This window comes from Salminus brasiliensis, chromosome 20 (genome assembly GCF_030463535.1).
Source record: "Salminus brasiliensis chromosome 20, fSalBra1.hap2, whole genome shotgun sequence".
Taxonomy (NCBI): domain Eukaryota; kingdom Metazoa; phylum Chordata; class Actinopteri; order Characiformes; family Bryconidae; genus Salminus; species Salminus brasiliensis.
In genome coordinates, this window is record NC_132897.1 from 30,877,402 (window position 1) to 30,903,445 (window position 26,044).

General features: G+C 42.2%; 2 protein-coding genes across 3 annotated transcripts in view; both read right to left on the minus strand.

Moving 5' to 3' along the window:
• Positions 1 to 11,347, minus strand: part of gtf2h3 (general transcription factor IIH, polypeptide 3) — a 161,960-nt gene extending 150,613 nt beyond the window's left edge. The window contains exon 1 of the mRNA XM_072664956.1: positions 11,344 to 11,347. The gene's annotated coding sequence lies outside the window, so the exon portion shown is untranslated. The remainder of the gene's footprint in view (positions 1 to 11,343) is intronic.
• svopa (SV2 related protein a) lies at positions 6 to 25,382 on the minus strand. Of its 2 annotated transcripts, none has more exons than XM_072664943.1 (16): positions 25,222 to 25,382; positions 14,993 to 15,153; positions 13,720 to 13,805; positions 13,465 to 13,563; positions 13,174 to 13,245; positions 12,646 to 12,770; positions 10,900 to 10,963; positions 10,399 to 10,524; positions 9,342 to 9,470; positions 8,485 to 8,558; positions 6,715 to 6,791; positions 6,511 to 6,615; positions 6,048 to 6,159; positions 4,050 to 4,131; positions 3,824 to 3,913; positions 6 to 3,461 (listed from the first exon to the last, which is right to left on the minus strand). In XM_072664943.1, the coding sequence occupies exons 1-16, from the start codon at positions 25,254 to 25,256 to the stop codon at positions 3,249 to 3,251; spliced, it is 1,650 nt and encodes a 549-aa protein (XP_072521044.1). In that variant the 5' UTR covers positions 25,257 to 25,382; the 3' UTR covers positions 6 to 3,248. The 2 variants fall into 2 exon arrangements, with proteins under 2 accessions (XP_072521044.1, XP_072521043.1); XM_072664942.1 differs by having other exon boundaries at positions 14,993 to 15,156.
• Positions 25,383 to 26,044: the final 662 nt, after the last annotated feature.

Genomic DNA, 26,044 nt, shown 5'->3' on the forward strand with positions numbered 1-26,044 from the left:
GAAACTTTTTGTACTTCTTTCCTCTTGAAATATAATTTATTGTAGATACACATGTTTATCCGGTGCGGTGTGTGTAGGACATCTGTGCACACAGACACTAAACTCAGCACTCGCAAAGGCAGGCATGTAGGAGACAAGACAGCTCTGTCTATCCAAACACACAGGACTGGGGTCAGATCCGTCTGTCTTGAGAGGCAGTTCAACAAGGCCAATTAAGTTAAGGGCAAAATCTCTTTCAACCCGAACCTGAATTTTAGCCCGTATACTGAATTGAGCTGAATGGAAATGAAACTGAATTTATGACCGCGCCAGCTGTATAAAGCACTGTACAGATAAAACGGACCTGGAGTGACCCCAGCCCTGCGCTGCTTCACACTTCACACCTCCTGACCTTTTATTCGCCAAGGCAGCAAGTTCCTAATCCAGAACCTCCGAACTTGCTCACTGTACAACTAGAAAAGATTAAGAAAGTTAATGAAACAGATCACTGAATGGTAAGTGAATAGAGTGTTTGGGGGTTGGAGTGCGTTTGTTGGTTTTGTTGGTCCAGTCCCACAGGAAACAAGGCCTTGACCAGACTGTGATTTCTGATGCGGAGCCACTTTCCTAAAACAAAGAACTCCAGTAACGATATCTTTTACAGTCCCTTAAAGTCATTATTTTGGGTAAAACGGATACCCACAACCAACAGCTTCTGGCTTTTAAGATGAAAATGGTGGGGTAAAGTTTGTAAGGGCAAGTAAACTATATTTTGCCCAAAAGTAAATAACAATTGTTATAAGAATCGTTTCTTTTGCAGGCAAGATTCCACATGTATGCACATGTAAATACGCCTTCTGCTGTTGAAGCCCAACCTCCTCAAGGTTGGACGTGTGGTACATTCTAAGATGCCTGGTTATGGTTAGCTAAGAGGTTATCTGAGTTACTATATCATCATCTGACAGCTCAAACCAGTCTGACTATTCTCTCATCAACACCAATACCAGCCAAAATAATGGTACTTTTGGAAACCTGCATTCAGTGTAATTTGAAGCTTGCCATCAATTAGCAAACAACAATCACTTAGTACTTCGAAGTTTCTATCTTTGACATACCCAGTTAAAACCTAGAACTTAACGGAGTGTAAAAATGACATTTCTGGGGTTTTTTTCTCGACACAAATGCTACTCTTTGTATGATCAGAGCACCAGCGCAACGTGAGCCAAAATAATTGTTACATGAACATATGTTAAAGCTAGTAGCAGTGTATTTTTTATTATCTGTACAGTTACCATTTAGGACAAGGTTTTGTTATGACAGCACTGTTCAGTTACCCAGGGAGTGGGGTTCAGGGGTGTTTGACTGGAGCTGCAGCAGCTATTGCCAATGACATTTTTTTTCTGGCCCAAATCATTTGAATATGCGAGAATGTTTGTGGTATTTGGAAGCGTCATACTTTTTTAAGCCACAAAAATTGTATCCACTGCTATGATGCATGTTGTCAGCGTTTTTTCTAAATCACTGCGTGTGCCATAGACTCTGGAGGGATATGAACTGTTATTAGCTCCTGGCAGACCAGTTTCAACAACACTCTGTTAGCCTTAAATGGATGTAGCCCACCAACTGTCAAATGTAAATTATTCAAACCCATCGAATGTCACCGCATTTGGCATGTTTTCCATGTCCTTGGCAACAATAATAAGTACCAAATAAATAAATCTGGTAAACCTGGGCAGTGGTTGGTAACATACAAACAATAGTTATACTAACACAGCATTCCCCGTCTAGACGTAACGGATGGAAGCTGTTGCTTTATTGCAATAACAGCGGAATAGGCCTCACGGCTTGGATCAGCCGTGCTTTTGATATGCTTAACGTTACCAAACAATGCGTGCGGTCATATCCAACACCTGATTGAAGTGATTGTGAGTGGAATGCCATGCTAACGTGCTTGGACCCCCACCAGGCAAGCAGAAACCACTAAATGGCAGCTAATGTCAGTGAGACATGCTCTCAGATGCGGTGGGGTGGTCAAAAACAACCATAGCTTTTGTGCTCACGACACGGATCACTCTACTTCACAGCGGAAATGGCAGCAAATGAAATGTGGGCCTATAGCAAGGTTTCGCAGCCAGTCACAACAATGATTCACAGAGAGAAGTTATTGATTAAACAGCGTAGTTAGTGGGTTGTGAGCTTCCTTTTTTTATTTGGGACATGTGCTGTAAGGCTCTATTATGGAAAACAAATCACTTTCTATCTCTATCGCCACACTTTTTCTTTTTCTTTTTTTATACTTCCATACATTCATTTTCACATACACACTTTGTGCTGCCCCTCAAACATGCCGACCAAACGTTTTTTGGGGTGAAAATCTCTCTCTCTCTACAGATGTCTAGCTTGTCTCACGTCAAGACACGCTCAGCAAAATGCTAGCTGTGTTAAAAACCTCAAACAGGCCGGCCATTACACATTTTACACACCTAACTGGATTATGGGCATTCATTGCTCAGGCAGTACCTACATAATTCACAAACACACTTTCACTCCAATCACTACTCCTGGAGGGGAGATGGGTTAGAGTGCGACTTAACCATTTAGCCTAGCCAGCTAGTGGTATTAGAGAGAGTCATGTAGGCTAATACTGGAGCCAATGTTCCAATAAACTCATCTTTTCAATCATATTCTCTCTCTTATGATTGTAAGACTCAGTAAGACGTCAGTTCTTTACCCAACCCCAGTTCAAACAGAAAACAAAGAACCCAAAGCTAGTGGTTAGCGGTTGGCGTAGCTTTCTGTAATGATAATTAACGCATTCTATGAATCGTACCCCGCTGTTTAGACCTGATAAGACATCAGTTCTTTACCCAAACCTTTAAATGTGGTCAACAATGAATTTAAGCTAGTGGGTAGTAATGCTAACTGGCATTACATTCATTTGTTATCAATGTTTTTGCAACCTTTGTTTTTTCGTTAAATTCATGATAAATGATGTTTGTAATGGAGATTGTTGTCCACAGTGTGTTGCTGTGAATTTGAGCATTTGTTTGAACTACTAGCTAACACAGTTTGACCAGGTTTACCACGCAGATTTTGGATACACATTGACCCAGCTAAAGAAGGCTTCTCAGAATCCTATCACTGTCCTTTCTGGCAGTCTGTCCTGGATCATGTGACATAATTCAGGTTTTGGTAGCTCTTGCACTACCCACCCCATCCCCCCACCCCCCACCACACTTTTCATCTCTTTTGCCCTTCATTCCTTCCTCTCAGTTCTGTGAGCCGGAGCTGGAGCGTGGGATGCCGTCGGGGCTGTGGCTGGACGCCCGTCCCATCATCTCCTGCCCCCACTCCCTGTGGCTGGACTCTTGCAGGCCGCGACCTGTAGTCTCGATGGGGAGAGCGCAGGAGGCCACTGCAGCCAGCAGGCAGCAGCAGCAGTATACTGATAAGGTCAGGTAGACAGACGACTCCAGCATGACCTTTGGGATAGAGCAGAATTTAGAAAAGGATGCACTTTAAGGATCTCAAGTTTAAGGATACACTTCTGAACGTTTTCCTTTTGTTTTGGTGTCAGAAATGACAAAGATATTTCAACCATTTAAAGGATGTTTTAGTTTAGAGGTGGTCTGTGAGGAGGAAGCACTACTTTGGCACAAGTCGGGGCTTGATTACACCAACTGGATAACCAAGGTGAGTTTATCTGAGGCTGAAAGACCTGAATGGCCAACTGAACAGCTCATGCTGATGGCTACTAAAATCAAGTATGGCTGAAAACTGGTCTTATGGCTTGAATAAGCTGCAGTGATAAAGTAATTAGGAGTTTGCTGTGTCATGCATCTACCTGGGCCACAAAGGGTGTGATTAGAGCTCCAACCCGGGCCATGCCACTGCTGGTTCCCAGACCAAGGGCCCGCGTCGCTGTAGGATATACCTGGAGAAGACAGAAGTACTAGTTACTGCCCAAGTCCTGCCCAACAGATTTGTCTACTGTTCCAGTTTCATCTGTGTGACCCTGTACATGATTTTATGATTTTTTCAAAACTGTTTCATGCAATGTATGAACATACCTCAGGTGTATAAACATAAGCTGCCTGGAAACCTCCAGCGATAAACGCCCTTGCGATGAAGATCAGAACCGTTAAAGAAGTCCTACAACAAACAAACAGCATCTGCAGTCAGGATACAGTCAGTACTACAGTCGTTCTGTCTGAAGCTCCTGCAAGCCATGCCCCTGTAATGAACCCTCGTTTAAATTTGCTTAGATCTTGTTGTCTCGCCACCAAAACTGAGATCAGCTGGGTTGTATGTTAACTGTTTGTTAAGTATATCATGCAGCACATCAGTGCAAGCATCTGCACTTAGTATGGTGTCATTCAGAGAGATCTGCTGTGAAATGTCTCTTTCTAAAGCTAAGTCTGTTCACAGTGGTGGTGAACACCTGAAACGCTGTTTTAATTTAGTTGACAAAAGGTTAAGGCCAAAGATTATCAGCATACTTTAGTGTCTACATGAAAAGTGGCGCTGTTACTCTTTTCCCCTGTTAGTCAGAACATTTTTTAAATGATTCTGACAGTAAATGCTCTGGCAAGAAGCAGATATGGCTTTACCAATCTTTTCTAGAATCTTATCAAAAAGGTTTGGTCTCACAAGCAAGTCAATGGCATGGTATGTGTCATATGGTACTTGGCACCAGTATAAGTATAAGCTACAATATGGGGATGGATCCATGAATCGTGAGGCCTAGTGAGGAATAGTGAAGTTATTTAGATGTTTGACGTGTAGGTCTGGCAGTAATTGCGGCTGGGTGTGTATGTAAGCAGGCAGCGTGTACCATCAGTCACCAGCAGGGGGTTTGGTTAGCACAGTAGGAAAGCTGGTGGATCTGGAGTAAAGAACTCCAAGCCCCAGAATCCCCAGCGGTAAACTACACTGAATAGACCCACCTGTGTGGAATAATATATATACACCCAGACACACAGTGGGTTTAAACTGTGAACAATGGAGAAAAGGAAGAGTTTATGTTGTGAACAGTGGAGAAGAGCAAGAGTTGAAAAGGAAGAGTTTATGTTGTGAACAGTGGAGAAAAGCAAGAGTTGAAAAGGAAGAGTTTATGTTGTGAACAGTGGAGAGCCCTCTTGACATGCATAGGCTGGGTTGGGGGTTCAAGCCCTACCATGGCCACGTACCAATCACCAATCTTGTCTTCACATAAAACATTGACTGTTTGTTACACACACAGTATAAACCCCTTAAAATAGTTCATTAAATATATATATATAAACTCAATTTCAACTTGGAAAGGGCAAATACTTTTTTTAGTTAATAACATGGCTATTTCTGTGCTGTTGACAAGGTGACCCCTGGTCATGGCTGTTAAATCAGTCAGATTTGGCAAATGTCCCTACAATGATCTATTTCACACCAAACTCCACTCTGAATGACTGTTTGCACCCCAGCAAAATCATTATGCTGAAATATTTAATGTAATTTCTCTGCATTTATTGCAGCAGTGTTTTTAGTGTAGCTGCCTACACAGCATATGAAGCCAAAAGCCTAAGCTTATATCCGCGAATGCAAAATCGCTTCAATGCTGGCAGGTTCATTTGGAAATTTTCTTCAATACTAAGAGCCAGCAGCTCAGCTTTGGTGATGCAATCGCACTGAAGCCAAGTTGATGTGGGTTCCTCTACTTGGTGCCAGTTTGAACAGAAGGGCTAGTGGGTGACTTCTGTGACTTCTGACTGTGAGGGCTGTGCTACATTGCTGCTCATTCTATGGGTCAGTTTATAACAGACCAAATACACAGTCATAAAGTGGCCAGTGAGTGAAACAAAAGGTAGGTGTGGTGTTTCTAATAAAGTGGCCAGTGAGTGGAAGCACAAGGCAGGTACAGTGTTCCTAAAGTGGCCAGTAAGAGGAAGTACAAGGCAGGCAATTTCTAATAAAGTGGCCAGTGAGTGGAAGCACAGGGTAAGTCTTTCCAATAAAATGGCCAGTGAGAAGAAGGAGTATGAGTAAGGGAGAGAGAGCCTTGGTTTGGTGTTGGATGGATGTGTGCTATGTACCTGCCCACACAGGCGTAGAGTGGCACGATGCACAGCGAGAAGACAAAGAAGCAAAGCGCCATTGTCTTCCTCCTGCCCAGCCTGTCGATCGCCCACAGTGTCACCAGAAGACCTGTAACAGTGCAATAAAATAAAAATTAAATTCATCTGGATAGCATACATGCTTTTCTATTCTGATGTCAGCTACCTTTTGTGTGCTACATCTACATCACACAGTATATAGTATATTTCTGATATGTTACCCCACATGGGAGGCTTAGGTGTTGTGTGAAGGCTGTACTTTAGCCTGGTTAGCCCTCACTGTGAGTTATATATAATTATTATATATAATAAATTTATAATTCCTGCGCCCACTACGTCCACTACGTATTAATGTTATGGCTGATTGGTGTATATAGCAGTACATAAACACAGTGAAACTGCAGGAAAGTCACAGGGTCCTATCACAGGGAGCTGAAATTACCTGGGAACTCGGAGAGCGTAGTCCACAGCAGGTCTTTGTAATCATCTGAATTCAGGTACTTGCACTCCAGATTACATCTCGGCTCTGCTTTACTGCCCTTGGCATCTAGAAGGAGACACACGGCCAGTGTTAGCTTCTGATCTTCTGACCTTGCATCATCAGTATTAGCTATCTAGGAAGGTTTTTTAAAGCCATTCAACATACCTCCACAGGCCCCACCCTCCTGAAAAAGTTCTGTGGTCAGCAGCACAAGGCCGTAGTAAGAGAATGCGTTCGAGAACCTGAAACAAGTAGAGCAATGGGTTCCAAAAAAGCACTATACCAGATGTTCCCTATAACAGGAGGGGCTTCACACACTAGTACAGAATAATTCTCTCACTCTAACACATCTACTGATCAAGCCATAGCCCTATTATTATATGCAGGTCAAGTTGAGCTCTGGAAGATAAAGAAAACGTTCAGAGGGAACTGCTCATAGGATTTCTAGAAAGGCAAATGGAAAACCCCCCATTTGACTGCTAAAGACCTTCAGGAAGATTTAGCAGACTCCGGAGAGGCGGTGCACTGTTCTACTGTGCAATGATACCTGAACAAATACGAACAAATACGAACCACTAAAATCAGTTTGTCTGAAGTTTTGAAAAATGAAGATGCTTCAAATGGTAATTAATACGATAGAAAAAAGAACCACTTTTGGTTTCATAAATAACCATGTCTGTAGTAGAGATGTACGGGTGCAAAGAACCTTATCGAGGTCCAAAAAACTTGATATAAAGGTTCTCCATTACATCTTTCTGGAACTGAAGGTGGTCCTTCTATGGCGTCACACAAAGAACTATTTAAAGCACCTTTTAAGAATCTCAGAACTAGAAGCCTTCGGCAAGGACAAATGGGTAAAAATCTCCTAAACAAGAACTACCCTTGACTCTGCATACACTTCTGTACTGGAATTTACAGTGCAGTACGGATCCTAAGGATGAAAACACTATTTTCCCCATTAAGAAAACCAGCTTACACCTGAAGTCCTTATTTGGTAAGGTAAGGTAAGGTGCACGTATTTGTCACTGTACAGTGTGGACTGTACAGCGAAATGTGTCCTCCGCATTTAACCCATCTGGTAGTGAACACACACTCACACACACACATGTGTTAGGGGCAGTGAGTACACACACACACCCAGAGCGGTGGGCAGCCAACTCCAGCGCCCGGGGAGCAGAGAGGGTAAAGGGCCTTGCTCAAGGACCCAACAGTGGCAGCTTGCCGAGCCCGGGAATCGAACCCACAACCCTGTTATCGATATCCCGGCGCTCTAACCGCTGAGCCACCACTGGGCATCCAGAACTATAAATAATGCTACAAACAAACTACAAGCAACTAACAGTCCTGCGAATTGAAAAGACACTGCATGAAAGTAGGTCTTCAACAAGTTTGGTGAGGTTGCCAGTATTCCAGGGATCTGATTACCACCAACTAGAGAGCCCCCTACCAGCACAGATGGCCACACAACCCCCAAAGACATAAAGATGTCTGGCAGGTTAATAAGTAAAGATCAGTACTCAGATGCCCATTTACATTTATAAGACACTCTTATCCAGAGCAACATACAAGGTTATTCATATCACAGAGGTGTAGTGTTAGGAGTCTGGCCCAAGGACTCTTATTGGTGTAGCGCAGCATAGTCACCCAGACTGGGAATCGAACCCTAGTCTCCCACATGGTGTTGTAAGGTAGTAGTGGCAAGTAGTGGTGTTATCTGTTGCGCCACACCAACCACCAGTGGAAAGTGAATACACAATCTTTGTGTTTACCATAGGAGTTGACAGCTGTACCAATATTGCTCTAAAATACTGCCATTCGGCCCACCCCTAATGCAAAGGTCCCTTTGGACGGTGACTGCCCTAGACCAGAAACGCACCACTGTAGGGCATTATAGATGAAGGTTTGTGTATGTATTGTGATTCATCTTGGTCTCACCATATGAACCAGAGCAGAACAGTGGTCCAGCGGAAGTGTGGCAGGAACAGATCCTTAATCTTTCCTCGGTCCTCCTGACAAACAGAATGTATATATATATATATATATATATATACATATATACACACACATATTGTGAAAGAGGCAGAACAAAACCCCTGAGCTCTATTTTGACATGTACAGTTAAGTATTGAGGAGTCTTGTAGTGAAACTACTATATATAAAGGGATGTGGCTGTGCACTTTTGGTTCTTTAGTTTCATGCTGAAGCTATTAAGATAATGTAGCTAACAATTCATGAAAATTCACTAGCATTGTGCAAACAGCATGCCTAAATCATCACACACAGCCTCTTACACAGAAAACATGAACACAGTGTCATTGATGCAAAGCACCAAATGTTATTAGATTAATACTAATAATGCCCCCTAGTGGAGAATCTTAACGTAATGGAGTAAGTGAGTAAACGCCAGGTCCATGAGGTGCTTTGCACTAGCATGTCAACAGATAAAAATGGATAAATAAGCTATAACCAGACACCAAACATCTTAGCTTAACAACTGAACTTTGACTGAACCATTGATTTAAACCACACTTCCCTAACAGTACGCTTATTGCAACCTGTTTAGCTGTATTCAAGACTGTTCCCCTTGATTACAGTGTCCAAGTAAACTGGGTCTAAATTGAGACTGGTCTAAACAGCATCGCACCGGCTTTGAAAAGCTGTTAATGTTTCTGAAAGACTCTGGATCATATGAACGTCATTCTACAAGGTTGCTGCATGAGCAGAGGTTTGTCATGTGAAAAGAAATAGAATGCAATCAATTATTAAAGAGCAGAACAGCCTTTAGATTTTACCTGTCTGGCCACTATGAGTTTTCCCAGGGGCATGGGGACCTTGTTTTCCGTGGCAATGCGTTTGAGGGTATTCAGAGCCTTCTCCTGGTTCCCCGACAGAACATCATAACGGGCACTCTCAGGTAGCCACTGCAGTGTCACACACATGTAGAGGATGCACAATTAGGCACAGTAGTCTATAACATTACTCTACTTTATACTCCTAACCCTAAATATAGTCGATTGGCCAAAACAATGCTAGTTGTTAGTTTTGCCCTGAAGCATTACAGCATTAAATCAGTCTGGGCCAGATTTAAAAAACACAAAATTAGATTTATCCTAACATTAAGAGCAAAAGTATCTCATTAGCACATTCCCTCATTCATTACCGGGGAATGGTGGTGTGTTTTGTACTGTTAAACAGCTTTTTCACTCATTTGCACACTGCTAGCAATTCTTTACACCACATTGTCCTCCAAAAAATACCACCTGAATCTGCTGGATGACAAATTTCCTGATGACAGGTTTATTATATAAATTAATCAATTCGTTTATTAAACATGTTTAGCCGAACAGACTAAACATCAGCAAAGCAAAGTCCACATGTACACCCACGCGAACGCTGCATTTTAGAAAAACTTGACTTTCATTAATTTGACCATGGCTCAACCAATTCATTATTTTCTAAAAAGGTTATCTGCTTGTTGCAACCATGCATTTTATGTTTTTTGAGGATTGTGTGATGTCTGAATGCTTTAGCTTTCACTTTTTTGACTGGACATGTCTTGACTGTTTGACTACCTTCATGGTAATAGGAAATCTGCTCTTTGAATGGGAGGTCTGTACTATATGCACTAGTATTCATTCAAATCATGCAAAACTTAAACTTTTTTGATCACATCAAATTAGCGCAAATCCACTCATTCAGGATTCAGGAACCACACCCATTTCATGATTCACAGTGAATGCACTCTAGTGCTTTGAAACAATCATCAGTTCAGAGTGGTGCGAGGTGGAATGGCTTTGGGAAAGTGGGCCAGACACCATGTCGTGCCGACGATGCTACGGCGGAACGTACAAAGCAGAGAATTGCAAAGATGAAGAGGGGAATGGTGGAGAGGGCGAGCAGCCAGCGCCAGCCCAACGTCGGCATCACCAGGATGGCCAGCAGCACCTCAAACACCGTCCCCAATGCCCAGAACACCTACACACACACACACACACACACACACACAGGTATACCGAGAGACAAATGGTGAAAAAAAAGAAACAGAAGCAGGACAAAAACACAAACATGTCTATACACAATCTTCAAAAGGAGGGTAAGCACAGCAAGGTTCATATTTGACATGCTTGTTTCGGCTCATCCAAAGGCTGATTAATTCAAAGCCTTAATGAACTTGATTTCAGAGGAATTGTAAAGAGGTACAATTACTGACCAGCCCAACTTCCAGCCCAACAAGCATTATAATGTGAGGTTCTTTTATGTTCTGTAGCCACATACAACATCTACTTGGCAGGACAAGGATGCTATAAAGACAATGTAAAGTTTTTTTTACTAGGCACAGAATGCTGATACCTCAATCAGCAGGATGCATGTTGCTCTGGATCTCATGGGGAGAAACTCAGCATACAGCGTCACTCTGGAAAAAAAATGAAACCACTGTAGATGAGCATGTATATGTAGATGTAGAACTGTAACCCTAACAAAAATAAGTGTTGGAAAAATGCCAATGTGATTGCAAGTATAACAACATATGTGACATCATGTTAAGTAACAACTAAAGTAACATTGGTTACAGTAAACATGTAAAGATCAAAGAAATCATTTGACAGCCTCTTTAAAGACGTCGATGCCCGACATCATAAAAAGGCCAATATCATAGAAAACCAAACTGAGTGACCATGCCAGAAAGAGACCACGTAAGTAAATGAGGCCACCAAGACCCCTATGACTACTCTGATGGAGTTAAAAGCTTTAGCGGCTGAGATTGGAGAGACTCTGCACACGACAGTTCTTGCCCAGGTTCTCAGGTACATTATAAATTTGTATTTATTTAACTGATTTTATAGAAATCAGTTTAAATGTTAAACTTGAAACAGTTTTTTTGTAAATTCTTGTGCCGTTAAAAAAGAAATCACAGTTCCATTTATAAAAGCAATAAAAGCAAGAAACTTGTACAATAGTGTTTACCAACCCAGTCCTTGGGCCCTATTTTAAGGTTCCACATTTCTGCTTCATCCCACTTGTAAGGGGTGGCTCTAGGGCAAGGCCTCCTCCTGCCACCAGGGGGAGGTCCCGAGTCCCCCCAGCCAGTAATCGAGCCCAATTCCCTACACCTGGGCAGTAGGCTATATAGGCACACAGATCCAGTTGCCCCACTGCTGGATCTTTTGACTCTGGTGGTGTGTGTGTGTGTCTGTGTGCCAGTCTGTAGTTCTCGAGTGGCAGGCTGAGTGTGTTACTCCCCTTCATGTGTCTCTCCCGAGTCTGTCTCCCTGTGTCTGTGCAGTGTGTGTGTGCGTGTTAGCACACATACGCTTGTGTACCAGAGGAAGGCAGGAGTGTCTGTCTTCCCTGGTGTGTGTGTGTGTGTGTGTGTGTGTGTGTGTGTGCGTGCGTGCGTGCGCGTGCTAGCACACATACGCTTGTGTACCAGAGGAAGGCAGGAGTGTCTGTCTTCCCTGGTGTGTGTGCCTGTGTGTGTGCGTGTGTTTGCACACATACACTAGTTTACAGAGGAAGGCAGGAGTGTCTGTCTTCCCTGTAACTTCCCAGTTTTCTCGTTTCTTTTGGGAGATCCTTTTTGCCCTTAGTTGTATTTCCCTCTAGTGTTAAAGAGGTAGCCAGCTCTCCCCTGGCGTCTGTTTGTTTGTTTGTTTGTTTGTTTCACGCCTTTTGTTTCGCGTAAGACATGACGTCTCCTTGTTTATTAAACCCACCCCCTTTATGTTTCATTTGTTGGCCGCTTTCATAACTGCCGCTTTGGTGAAGTGGCAGAGCGTCAGTCTTGTGACGCGGCGGCCTGGGTTCGAGTCACGAGTGGCTTTATTTATCATTTCTGTTTTGCCTGCTCTAAGATTAAAAGACTCTGCACTTGGGCCTGTTGGTTACATGATCGTGGTAGCTCACTCAGTAGTGCGCCGGCCCACCAACAAGGCGGCCTGGGTTCAAACACCGCTGTAAGTGAGCACCACATTACACCACTAGGTTACTTGCTTGAAACCATCAGCTGTGCCTCAGGGACAGGACTGAGAAACAGTGAAGCAGGATATGACCCCTTTAATAATAAAAACTAACGTCATGACACTGCAAGTCACTTACGATTGTGGAGCTCCTCCGATTCCAAAGCCGACCAAAGCTCGGAGGAACAGGATCCAGCCATAAATAGGAGCAAATGCGCTAAGGATTCCATAGAAGAGAGTCCACAACACACTCATCTTCAGACCCTGGAACACACATATATACACGCACATAATCATTAGGGGTAAAACGCTAATTCTATGTTAAGTGCTCAGAATATTTAGTACTGCTTAAATATTCTGTTAGACTAAACTCTTATGGTTCGCTCACAGGCTTCTATGGCTGCGTCCTATTACTTAACTGAAACTTTCAATCCTGTCTGCTTTCTTTAATCTGCCTGACGCAGGCAACTATCAGCAGGGCAACTTAACATACTAATGTAGCTGATTGTTTTTAGAGTAAACTCAGGCTACTGGAGCAAACCGCTAATGATCGGCTGCATTAGGCAGACTAAAGAAAGTTTCACTAAAGTAATCGGACATGGATACAGAAGCACAAGACCGAATTCATGAGAGGATATAGAGAAGGTCACATCTCAGTACCACTTACCGTTTTTCGCCCATACTTATCAGATATGTTCCCCCATAACGAAGAGCTGATCATCATTCCAATAAACACCACCTACACCAGAGGAGAGAGACAGACATAGGCCGAGACAGACTGTCAGCAGCTGCATTTGATGGTCAACGTCAGCAGCCACCAAATCCTGATCCTGGAGATCTATCTTCTAGCAGAGTTTAGTTCACAAGGCAGATCTTCATGACCAGGGTTGGTGGCGGCTGGAGTAAAGGAACTGGGGAGAGGCTTCAGTTTTCTTGCAATGGAGCTTAAAAACAATACCGATGTGAGCAGCGCCACCTCCCAGCTGGGCAGTCTCCACTCACAGTGTAGCTGCGGGGCCAGGATACTGAGGATCATCATCTCCATAGCATCAGCCATCTATATAAGCAAAAATCATGCATTAAACATCTGATATTTTACAACAATGGCAAGTGTTATTGCTGGTAGTTAGCCTTAAATTTAAACACCAGTGCCCTGAGAACAATTGTGTGCATTCCCATCACTGGTCATAATTTCCATCTGAGGAGGGTTTACCCAGGAAAGTCCAGTAAGGATGGACAGCTTCCACTGGAATGTGCCAAAGCCAATGGCCTCCACTGCATCCTCCACCATGAAGGTATCTAAAACAGCAAAGATGAAACATACATTTTATTATTAAAAGTTATTTAATAATAGGCTTTATTATATAAGTACAGTTGGGTCCAAACGTTTTTAGACAGTGGCAATTTTTGTAATGATTTGAATAAGATGTGACTGAAGTGTAGACTTTCAGTTTTAATTTAAGGGGCTTAACAAAAATAAGGCATTCAACAGAATTCAGCAAATTTAAGCCAATTTCTACCTAGTTCCTTCATTTTTACAGACTCAAAAGTAATTGGACAACTGATTGTTTCATGGCCAAGTGTGGCCTTTTTCCTCATTGAGGAGAGTTGATTCTAGGTAGGCGGATCATTTGTCAAAGTCTACAATGAAAATACGTCTTCGTGAATTTGAATACAGAGGGTTTACTGCAAGATACAAACCACTGGTAACACTCAAGTACAAAAAACAAATTAGACTTGCTAAACCTAAGATTATTAGAAATTATGTGATGAAAAAAGGAGAAGGAAAGGAAGGTATGAAGGTATGCCGGTCATTATTGTTGGTAACTGTTGGAAAAAGCAGCAGGATGAATTATGAAGTATGTAGAGCTCAGATTCAGTCAAATGCTAAAAAAATGATAGAATGATATTTCACAGTACAGATGGATAACCCAAAATATACTGAGAAAGCAACCCAAGAGCTTTCCAAGACAAAAAAATGGACTGTTCTTAAGTCAATCGCTTGATCTCAACCCAACTGAACATGGTTTTAATTTATTTAAGAGAAAATTGAAGACAAAAGACCCACAAATAAGCAACAACTGAAAGCAGCTGCAGTAGAAAGCAGGAGACAAAAATCTGGTGATGTCTATGGGTTCCAGATTTCAGACAATTATTGATTGCATACTATGCGTGTCCAATAATTTAAAGAAAAACTGGGGCGCCATGATTCCATTTCCTTCCGTTCCATAGAAATGAACCCAAAATTGTGTGCCATGTTGTCAAATTTGCAAGCAGAAGGGGCCTGGAGGTGGAGCCGGATTTGCCTATTCTTTAAGTAGACCCACCCCTTTAATAGATTTACATTTCCATCACATTACAGTACAAGTCCATGCTTTCCTGCAGTCATTGCTCAGTCCTATTACTTATACTTGAGTATCAACATTATGCCAACGGCTGGAAGGGCAAGGAGGGAGCTGTAACAATGAAAGGCTTTGTGGCGTTACCATCAGTAGGGTTGGCGAACTCTCTGGGTACTGGGGCTCCATCGGCCAGGGCCACAGAGCCCATGTCCATGTGTCCCCCCTCCACCTGCACCATCTGCTCCCTTGTCCCGAAATCATCGTCTGAATGGGTGCTCTCACCGGTGCGCCGAAACTTTACCACACTGCTGGACAAACGAGGAGATCTACATCATCATCATTATCAGCATTATCATCATCATCATCATCATCATCAACAACAAGGTTACAACTCAAAGCCATCAACATATGTGGATATCCACTACTCTCCAAAATTTGTTTCTTGTCATTTGTTGGAAGATATGCTACGGTTGTCTAGGTGGCTGCAATGGTGTCCGATGTGATTGCTAGACAGGTGCTATTATAGATTAAGAAAGAAATTTGAATAAATGAACCAATATTTGCTTCTTTCTTCAACAAATTAAATCACAAGTCAAACTGTACTGCAACATGGATGCAATTAATTTAAGGGGTGTATTTGCTACAGTAGCTGTAGCCTTCACACAGATTCAACAACTTTGTAACTGGTTAAGTACTTGATAGTTTGCCTCCTTTCTCTGAATACCAAGAAACTACTCTGTCTATTTTCCCCATTTCCCCTCATTGCACATCATTGCATAATTAAAATGAATGCATCTCAGGGGGCACAATGCCCACTGTCATATTAATCACCCTGTTGTAAAAAGTAGCATAGTCAATCTGGTTGGCCAGCATAGCGCAGGTTATGTTTTCATTTGAGTTTGATGGTTTAGCTATTCTACCAGCATGACCAATCTGAACAACCAGTTAGACCAAAGTGGTAGATGACCACGGTTTAGACCAGAGGGTTTATCAGACTCAAATGAAAAGATACACTATGCTGGTCCAGAGCTAAACTTACCAGTTCAAGCTGTTTACTCTCTGCTTACTAGCCGGAATATGTTTTTACTTGGATTACCATCTTTTAACCACCAGATTAGACCAGCTATTCCATCTGGAACCAGGTACCAGCAGAATCTGGTCTTGAGCTGGATTTTTCAGCAGGACGCTGCCAAATGCATTTATGACAAGACACCATGAATAATGTATTTTATTCATTACATATATTGATTCAAACTTGATATAGGGTTTTTGTGCCTGAGACCTGCAAAAGCCAGCATATTGAACACATTTGCTTAAAACATTAAACGCAACAGAAATGAAGTAGTTGATGATGACATATTGTGTTTTGAAGACTGGTTTGCTGGCCAACCAGTGCCACACCAGCCCCAGACCAGTATAAACCAGCCTCTTTTGGATTGGACCAGACCGACTAGTCTTTTCTCCCCATGTACATCAATGTGCCTAAGGTACAGTGACCCAGTTGCCAATTCACCGGTAGTCCGTTCCTGGACATTTTGAATACTGACCACTGCATACCAGGAACACCCCTCAAGACCTGCCTGATGTTTTGGAGATGCTCTGACCTATTGCTCTGCTCTGAGATCCTTTATCCATTACCATTTGCTTCTTATCAAAGTAGCTCAGACTCTAATGCTAGCCCATTTTTCCTGGCTGACTATTCACTTGCTGCCTAATATGTCCCACCCTTCAAAGTAAATAATGTGCCAAGCATGCATGGACCTAAGATCAACATGACCTGTGCCTATTGTGTCGTCTGTAAGGGTATACAGCCTACCAGTATTGGGCTATAAAGTAGTGGAACTGCACTGAATGAAGTGTTGGAGCTCCATCCTTTTGGATGAGTTGCAGTAGTGATCCCAAACGAAGTCATCCAACATCATTACCTAATCTGAATGCTTTCAAATCCTTACAGCAATGTTCCAACATCCAGAGCCTTCCCAGAAGAGCAGAGGCTGTTGCTGCAGCAAGAGGGAGACAAACCTCTTATTGATACCCTTGGTTTCAGACGAATGCTGAATGAACAGGTGTCCATAAACTTTGGACACACAGTATTTAGAGCAAATTTAGATCAAAACACTGTTAAAGGTAAAGGTTCCTTGAAGAACTTTTGGAGGTTCTTCATTTTGAAACTGTGGAGAAACCTCTAAATGTGCTTTGAGGAACCTTCAAGAAAAGGTTTTTAGAAAAAAAGGGATTCTTTGAAGGTTCCACCATAAGTTCCTTATAGTACCATAAGTACTTATTTCTTTGATGACCTTTTGAATGGTATATGTGTTGTATGGTAGACTCAGTTTGGTACTGTAACTGATGTCTCAGACATGATCACCTAGTTCTATTAAAATCCTAGCAGCAATCCATAGCAGCGATGCACGATTGAAGCATCCTAGTAAGTGAAACAGACAGCACATTATCCAGAACGAGTTTATGCAAGGACAACACAGCAGCAGAACTGTGGTGGGAATTTGTCTGTTGCCAAGGTGACATAATGGCTTCCTCTCTGGATGATCTGGTTCTGCAAGGAGAGGGAAAGAAGGAGAAGGAGAAGAAGAAGACGAGGAAGAGAATGGCTGTCGATGTAACGTCTGCAGAAATCAAGCAAAACTTGAATCATGACTCACCACTGCCGGCATGTCTGAGAAAGGCCTAATGAGGCATGGCTGCTTGCCAGTGTCCTTAAACAGCAACTCTTGTCTTGTCTTCACACAGGGTGAACCCCACACAACCATAATAACAGATGGTCCACCAGGGCCTTTAAAACAGTGGCCATCTATAAAATGATACAGTGGTTCTCAACTGCCATAACAAGGCAGGCTGGGGTTCTCTATCTGACTGCACTTAAACACACAACAGGAATGTTCTCCACATTTCTCCTGCAACCAGTGATGTACAGGCCAGGCCTGACATCGAGACCCCTGGAAAAGCCTTATACTGATGTTCTAGTTCAATTCCAAGCTCTAGCATGTCTGGACTTCTCTCATCTTCTCATTTTATCAAGTTAGATTATATGGACAAAAGTATTGGGACACCTGCTTCATTCATTGTTTCTTCCTAAATCAAGGGTATTAAAAATGTTAGCTGAGTGTGACCTGCTTTTGTTGGAGTAACTGTCCAGGGAAAGCTTTTGAAGCACTGCTGTGAGGATTTGATTGCATTCAATGACAAGGGCGTTAGTGGGATCAGGATGTTGGATGATCACCACTCCTCAGCTCATCCCAAAAGTATTGGATAGAGCACCATCCATCATTCCAGAGAACACAGTTCCACTTTATACACCTCTAGCCCATGCCTGATATTAGGCACGGTGCCAAAAGGTTCATGTTAATCTGCTCCAGAGAGTCCTATTCTATTGGTATTGCAATACTCACATGGACAATCTGTGTGTGTGTATTTGCTTAGAGTAGCTGAATGCATTCATTAGAAGGGCTGTCACCACACATTTGGACATAAATGTTTATATATAATTGGTCATTTATGAGGAACATTATATTTCGGATGATAAATAAGCCAAACATCTATTGTGATGTATGGGAACATCCAACAACGACCAGAGGTTCAAGGATTACGTGCATTCATCCCCAATCCCATTTACCTTTACTACAGCTTGCACTTTTTTCAGGTGACTCTCTTTCAGTGATTTTGCAGAAATCTCTAGGTGATGTTTCCATACCTTCAAAGGTCAATCTTAAAAGTTGGAGCGTTTTCTGATTCGGACCTTCCAAGTCCTCCGTAAAACATTCAGTGATGTTAAGTGGGTTGGTCAGTCCATTGTTCTAAGGAAACATGCAAACTATACATTTTTTGGTCTGCGTTCCTAACAAACTCTGTTATCTGATGGGGCAGTTTTGGTGGCCCTGCATGGTTGTTGGGGGTCCCATTTTCTTGGTATCATTTAAGCATTGTTTGGACTCTTGTTTTTTTCCTTGGATTTCTCCTTCAAAGAGGATTATCATCTATCCTAATCGCCTCTGAAATATCTCCTGAAAAGTCTCAGACTTTTCCATAAAAAGTGCCAAATGTTCTCAGTGTGGAAGTCATTTCCCAAACTGAGCATTATTGAAAACATGGTCCATGTGCATTTCTTTCAATAGACACCCCCCAGGTTATTGACCACCAAACACCAAACAAAAGGTCTTATGATGAAACTGATGGAAAATGCTCTCCCACTGATCTGAGCCCTGAACAGAAACGAAAAGCTGGAGTTCTAATTACTGTAATCCGGCATTTGGGGTGCAAGTACCCGTTTCTAACTGTTCAGAAAGCATCAAGAGACCTCGGCAAGGACAGCCAGCGTCTCTAATAACTGTAATCACAGCATCATGGCTGAGTAAAGCGCTCGTGCCGAGACAAAGAGCATAATTAAACACAGGCCTCCACACAGCAAGAAGCAAGAGCAGGGAACAGAGCAGAGCACGAGTGTGGGAAGAAGAGTACTGAAGAGCAGAGTAGAATGTGCTAGAATAATAAAATCTGCTGTTTACAAACTTTGCCAGCGTTCTGCACTAAATGACAAAGAAATACACATCATAGTGTGTTATGTACTGCAAAGCGTCTTACCAGGGTATAAAAGTAAAGGTAAAAAGTAAAGATATAAAGTAAATTCTATCAAATTTAGATTATCTGGAGCTAAAAGGAGTTTTAGGACTCTGTTGCTGTGACTAAAATGGCTCCCTATTTCCTCATTTTAGAGCACTAATGAGTATGCTGGTCACTTTTCTCAGAGTGTCCGAACCATAAATTCGAACAGGATTTTGAGGGTGCTTTAATGTTCCACAATTCACATAGAGATGCACTGTACTGTTAAAAGCAGTATTTCCCTGAGGAACTTTCAGGGGTTCTTCAAGTTGAAAATCAAGAAAGGGTTTTCTAGAAGAAAAGGTCCATTGAAGGTTCATGAATTTTCACCTTAAGAGGTTTCTTCTCAGTTTCAAATTGAGCAACCCCTGAAAGCTCCTTAAGCAACGCATACAATGTACATCAGCTAATGGTGGACCAAAATGAATTGAAGTCTCTTATTACTAAGCAACAGACAGCATTACAAACATTTGCTCAGCATGCTGCAAACTGCAGAATGTAACTTTGGAGAAGTGGCAAGATGTGTCTTTTAGTGGGGGCTCAAAGCATGAATTCCACTTCTCCAAATGTAGGGGGAGCCCAAGAGCAAGAATGCCCGTTTTCCATAGTGTTGCTTTAAGTTGGCAAAATTCACTCATTCATCAATTTACTAGAGATTTTGACCAACTTTGACAAAAACAGTAACTTATTTTCTACATATTCTAACTAATTGTGTCTTATAGGACTGAGGACTTCAAATGCAATGACCCATTTTCTGGATATGTTATATTTTGAGTACCGCTTTTAATTTTCTCAAGGTTTTGACCAATTTCATAGAAATAACTACAAGTAGAAATGTATAGAGTAGAATGCTGTAGTAGTAGAATACAACAGTAGTGGAACCTTATTTACTACCAGGCTAAAAAACATTGTTTATTTGTTGATTTACTTCCTGCAAACCTCAAAAAGACACTAATATTACCACATATTAGCATCATTTTTTTAACGTGCTGGGTAAAATATAAGTACAACATTCGCTGCACTTCTGTTAAGTTTCACTGGCTGTCTGTGCAAAACTAGACATGCTCAGAACTAATAGTCATGTCAACTCTCACAACTGCCTCACAAAACAGTTTCAGAAAGGCCGCTTAGTGGCCTCAGGTGGTAAATTTAGTATAAAGTTTAAATATAAAGTATGAATGTTTATTACTAGACAAATAAATAAGAGAGCAGCCATATGAAAGATCACAGCATACTAACAACACAACCTTTACTGAACTACAGATAATGCCTCAGAAGGAAAACAAATTATTAGTTATTATCAGTAATTTATTAGTAGTAGTCTAAGAGTTTAGCCCACACCGCCAGTCACCAGCAGAGGGCCGAGACGGTGTACTAAAAAACAGCTCTAAAAACTCCATTTCCCAGAAGCCCCAGCGCTAATTATAGCTGATCAGACACACCTGCTGGGCTCTGCATAAAGGCTCTCCCAAACAGTGGCTTAGTGCTGCACCTTTGTAGAGGGGCAGACGGTAAAACAGGTAAAGAGAGAGCTCTAGAAGGAAAGAAAAGAAAGAAAGAAAGAAAGAAAGAAAGAAAGAAAGAAAGAAAAGACCAAGAAAACAAAAAGCAAAAGAAAAGAAAGCAAGTCAAGTCAAGTCAAGTCAAGTCAAGTCTTATTTTAGGAGGGGAACTTTAAAGTGTTTAAAGTGTGAGCTGAACCAAGGGCTCGGCACAGCTCACTGCCTTTCAAGTTATTCATTTCTGTGAACAAACATTTCAGTTACAGCCTTATTCTCAGCCCCAAGGCTAAGTTTTTGTTTGTTTGTTTGTTTGTTTGATGGTTTGTTTTTATAAAACCTGTTTGATTTTTACCTCCTTTTGTTTGAGTATGCCATTTTGTGTGTCTCCTTTTGTTTACCACCCCCCCCCCCCACCCAACACTTTTTGTGTGTGTTTTTTCCACTTCGTTTAACAGCCCTTTGGTTCAAACCGGGCTTCCAGCACTTTAAGCAAAACACACACACACACACACGCAATAATCCTCGTTCACCATTCTGATGATCCATTTCTCAGTTTATTTATTTAATTATTTATCAATCTTCCTGTTAAGAATAAATAAATAAACCAGGAGCTCTGCTCTTGGATCTACCCCCCCCCCCATCTCAAAACATGTAGTATTAGCAAGTGCCTCAGCTAAGGCTTCTGTACACAGCTCCTAAACACAGTTGTGGGGCAGTGATGACTTGGAGGTAAGGGTGAGTCATCGCTCTCTTGTGGGTTCGATAGCTAGGTCCTGCCGCTGTTGCCACTTGTACTTAATGTATGACCAAAGACAATAAAATCAATCAATATTTCTTTTATTTAGCTAATGTTTCTGACGAGCACTAAATCTGAAGCAGCAGAGCAAACAACAAAGTAATTGTTTAATTGTTGGGATTTGTATAAGTTGAAGCAAAGTGAAAACGATAGCTTTCCCAGAACGTGGTTTAACTGCTACCTGCAGCTATTTTCCACGCAGTAGTCGACACTGGATTTTGATCTGATCTGGGAATAGCTAACGACTTGGAAGTAGCACATGATTAGAAACAGTAACACACAGGTCATACATTAGCCAACGCAACGTACATTTTGTTCAGATAGCTGTACCACCGTCAAGACGCACACTCAGATCTCCAAGGATCTGCTCTTCAGGCCTGGACGTCTCAGCCAATGTCACTGAATGCCACTGGCCACCGCTCAGTTGGACAGCAGCCGGGCCCTGAGCCAGGACCACTGCATTAGAGCAGCAGAGGAACGGCATCAGCGAGATTTGCAGGAAGCTTTCAATGCATCAGTCATGGTGCAGTCTCACAAAGGCGCACAACGCCCACAAGACGTCCAGTGTATGCCATATGCTACTGGTCCATTCAGGTGGTCTTGTTGTACAGCGTGTTTAGCAGCTGTTTTTTTGTTGGTTAGCCAGAAAAAATGACTTATTCTTCCACTCAAGCGAGGCAAGATGCCACACATTAAGTGATTAAGTGCTGGAGTGGGTTGAGGAGTGAGGGAGTTCAAGTGATGTCATGGCAACACATTTGCCAGATTTAAACCCCACTGAGAGCTTATAGGACTGTGGAGAAGAAAAGTATAACCTCTACAGGAGGGTGTGTGGATAGCAGTGGAAATGTGTGGGAAGTGGATTTAGACCTTTTTAGAAAAATGTAATTAAATATGACAAAGCATAGCGAGGTGGTCATCAAAGCCAGATGGGGACCTATCATCACACCCACACAGCAATGTTTCAAAATCTAGTAGAAAGCCTTCCCTGGACGGTAGAGACAGTTACTCCAAAAATAGCAAAATACACATTTTTTAAATACCCTTGATTTTGGAAAAAACTATGAATGAGCAGGTGTCCCAATACTTATGTGTCTTCAGAATATTCTTAACTTAAAATGGAAGTTCATTCCAATGCATTTTACCTATATAGCCATAAATATATATATAGCCATAGAGCTATACGGAACCATGACAACTAAAGATTTGAATCCTGATTCTTTAGACGGTTCCTGTATGGTTCTACTTGGTTCTGTGTAGCACCAAAAATGGGTCCACTGTTGCTTTTTCAGTACTATATGAATCCTTTTTTGCTTAGAGATGGTAGATGATGACCCTGATTTCAGTCCAGGCTATGCCCTACAACTAACTGCCTTAACCATTGTAACCATGAACTGTTGCAGACAGGGGAAATTCTCGCAATGACTGCGTCCACCACCAACATTTGTGATCAGTGGGAATACAACTTTACTCATGTACTTCTAGGTCGTGAGATGCATACAGCTTGTAAGGTCTATGTGACTTCATCTTGCGGACAAGTGAAACGGACAAAGCAGCAAGCCCTTATATAACACCGCCATTCAGCCGTGAACGTTTAAATTAATCATGGAGCCAGCATGGTTTCTGAGTGGATCATGATCTCCGGAACAACACAGCCTCACAAGAGCAATGCTATGCAAATGCCAGACTCCCCATGGAGCACAGGAACCAAACCACTTGTAAGCCATAGGATATGGTATGCACCAATACAAAACTGGTTGCATATCTCAAATTCAGGTATTTTAGAGTTTCAAATGAAAGTCATATTGAGTGGTTTTGGGTGTAGAAGAAAAATGTTAGACTTCTAGAGGTTTTAGAATGTTAGAATTTATTAGAATTTTAGAATTATTAAATGGACCTGGGTGCACTGGCACAGGAATATCATATATATACTCACTGGATTGACAAACTCAGAGGAGCACAGTGCAGATCTGAGAAGGATGATTTCCACATTTACACGAGTCAGCAATATCCCTAGAAGCCATTTCTAAACAACTGCAGATCCCATCATTAAGTTATTGGGTATTAGGTGTACACACTGTCACCCACAGCTGAAACCAAAGAAATTGGTTTGAATGGTCAGGAATGACGCAAGAACCCCAAGACACAGGCCAGCCATGAACTGGAAGCAGCTGGAGCACAAGTGACACCGTCTACAGTCAAGTGAGTTTACCATGACCATGGACAGAGAAGCTCCTGTCCAAGAAAGAAGCCCCTGCTCCAGAAACTGGAGGGATAAGATGTTTGGCATTCAACACCAAGAACACTGTATCAACTGTTAAGAATGGTGGTGGTAGCATCATACTCTGAGTCTGTCTTGATGCCAGTGAAGCGGGCAGATTACACAAAGTGGATGGAAAAGTGAAGAAGGATACTACAGAATTCTTCAGCATAACCTCATATCATTAGCTAGACCGTTGAGACTGTCCAACAGGACAGTGACCCCAAACATGCATCAGAGGTGCTTGTGGAATGGATGAAGCAGCCTAATGTTTGGCTTTTGGAATGGTCTTAGCAAAAGCCCGACCTGAACCCTATTAAATAATACGTAGACTGTACTTAAAAGGCAGGTCTGTGCCTGGAAACCAACAAATTTAACAAAACTCGACCAATTCTGCTAAGAAGAGCGGTCAAATATCCAACCGGAATATTGCCAGAAGCTTTTCGATGATTACCAAAAGCATCAGGTCATGCATTTTGCCTCAGTTCAAAACAATTCACTGAAGAAATCACTGAAAGGCAAATATTGCTGTGACATACATGCCTATGAAACGTGTACGTGAACTTCCTACCACAACTAAACTGTGTGCAGTGGCTTCAGATGTTCCTGATCAATCTAAAAAAAATTGAATGCAGTGTTTGGACATTTATAGCCTGAACTGAAGGCCTAGGTCACAGTCACTCCTCGTCACTGCTTATACCTAGTTTAAGGGGCTGTAAATGGGGTGGGTTTTGAGGTATGACTGTATTCTAGCAGTCCTGTTTCATACAAACACCATACAGCCATGTGATTTCTAGAGCCTGGCGACAGTCCACGCACACACACTCACGTTATTGCAAGCGTTGGTGCAACAGACTGTCTGTATACCTCCAGATAATGACTGAATTGACCACGAATAAGCGCTACCTTACGAGAAAAACCCCGTGTAGCAGATCCCTCACAGCCGCTAGAGGTGGACCGCTGCTCTGTTTACACAACAACACGCCTTCCCCTCCTTAAACCAAGGCGAAGGACGCACCGAGTCTTGATATCTCGCCTAAAACGATCTGGCTAATATTTGGATAAGGACGTCCCAGCTGCCTCTGAGGCGTCCGTGTTGTGACCGTATTTACACGGAGAGCAGTGGGCGAGAAGGGTGTTATGAAAAAGGGCCAGGTTGGCGGAAACGAACAGGACAAAATACGAAAAGGTTGGCACTCACGGCAGCTGTCTTAACTGGAACAAATCATCGTCCATGATGGTGCTGTTGGTCGCCGTGTCCGTTCCTTTGTTTCATCGCCCTCACATTGTTCGCAGCGAGCCGTGATTTCAGCACCATGGACAGCCAACGGCCATTAGACGCACAGCGGTGGGTTGTTTTCTTTTTGTTTCCTACCTGTATTGCGACAAGCTCCGCCTCCTACACTACGATTGGCTGGCTGTAGCGTCTGCTGCGCTCGGATTGGCTGGTCGTGACTAATTCTTATTTAGTTTATATATGTCAAAATATTACAAGAATCATATATATACTTCTATTATAATATGATATATGTACACGCACACACGCGCGCGCAATTTTATATAACAATGATGTTAAAGTTGAAATATGTATAAAAGTATAAAACGTATTACATATACAGTGACAGGCAAAAGTTTGGGCACCCCTGGTCAAAATATGTGTTACTATTAACATCTAAGCAAGTAAAGTTAAAAGATGGGCCCAAAGTTTTGGGTACCCTGTTTGATCAGTTCTTAGTAGCACCCCCTTTGGCAAGTATCAATACCTTTTTGGCAAGTTAACTGATCTCTATTCTGCTTTTTCCGTTCTCGTTTGGGGGATATTTGTGAGATTCTTGGGCAGTCTGATATGCATCATGCTCCTTTGAGGTTTATACACGGATTTCTAATGCTGTTTAGATCAGGGGCTTGTGAGGACCATGGCAAAGCTTCAGCTTGTGGATTTTTAGGTGTGTTTAGGATCATTAGCCTGCTGTAGAGGCCATCTTCTTTTTATCTTCATGTATTTTTTTTTTTTAATTGAGAAA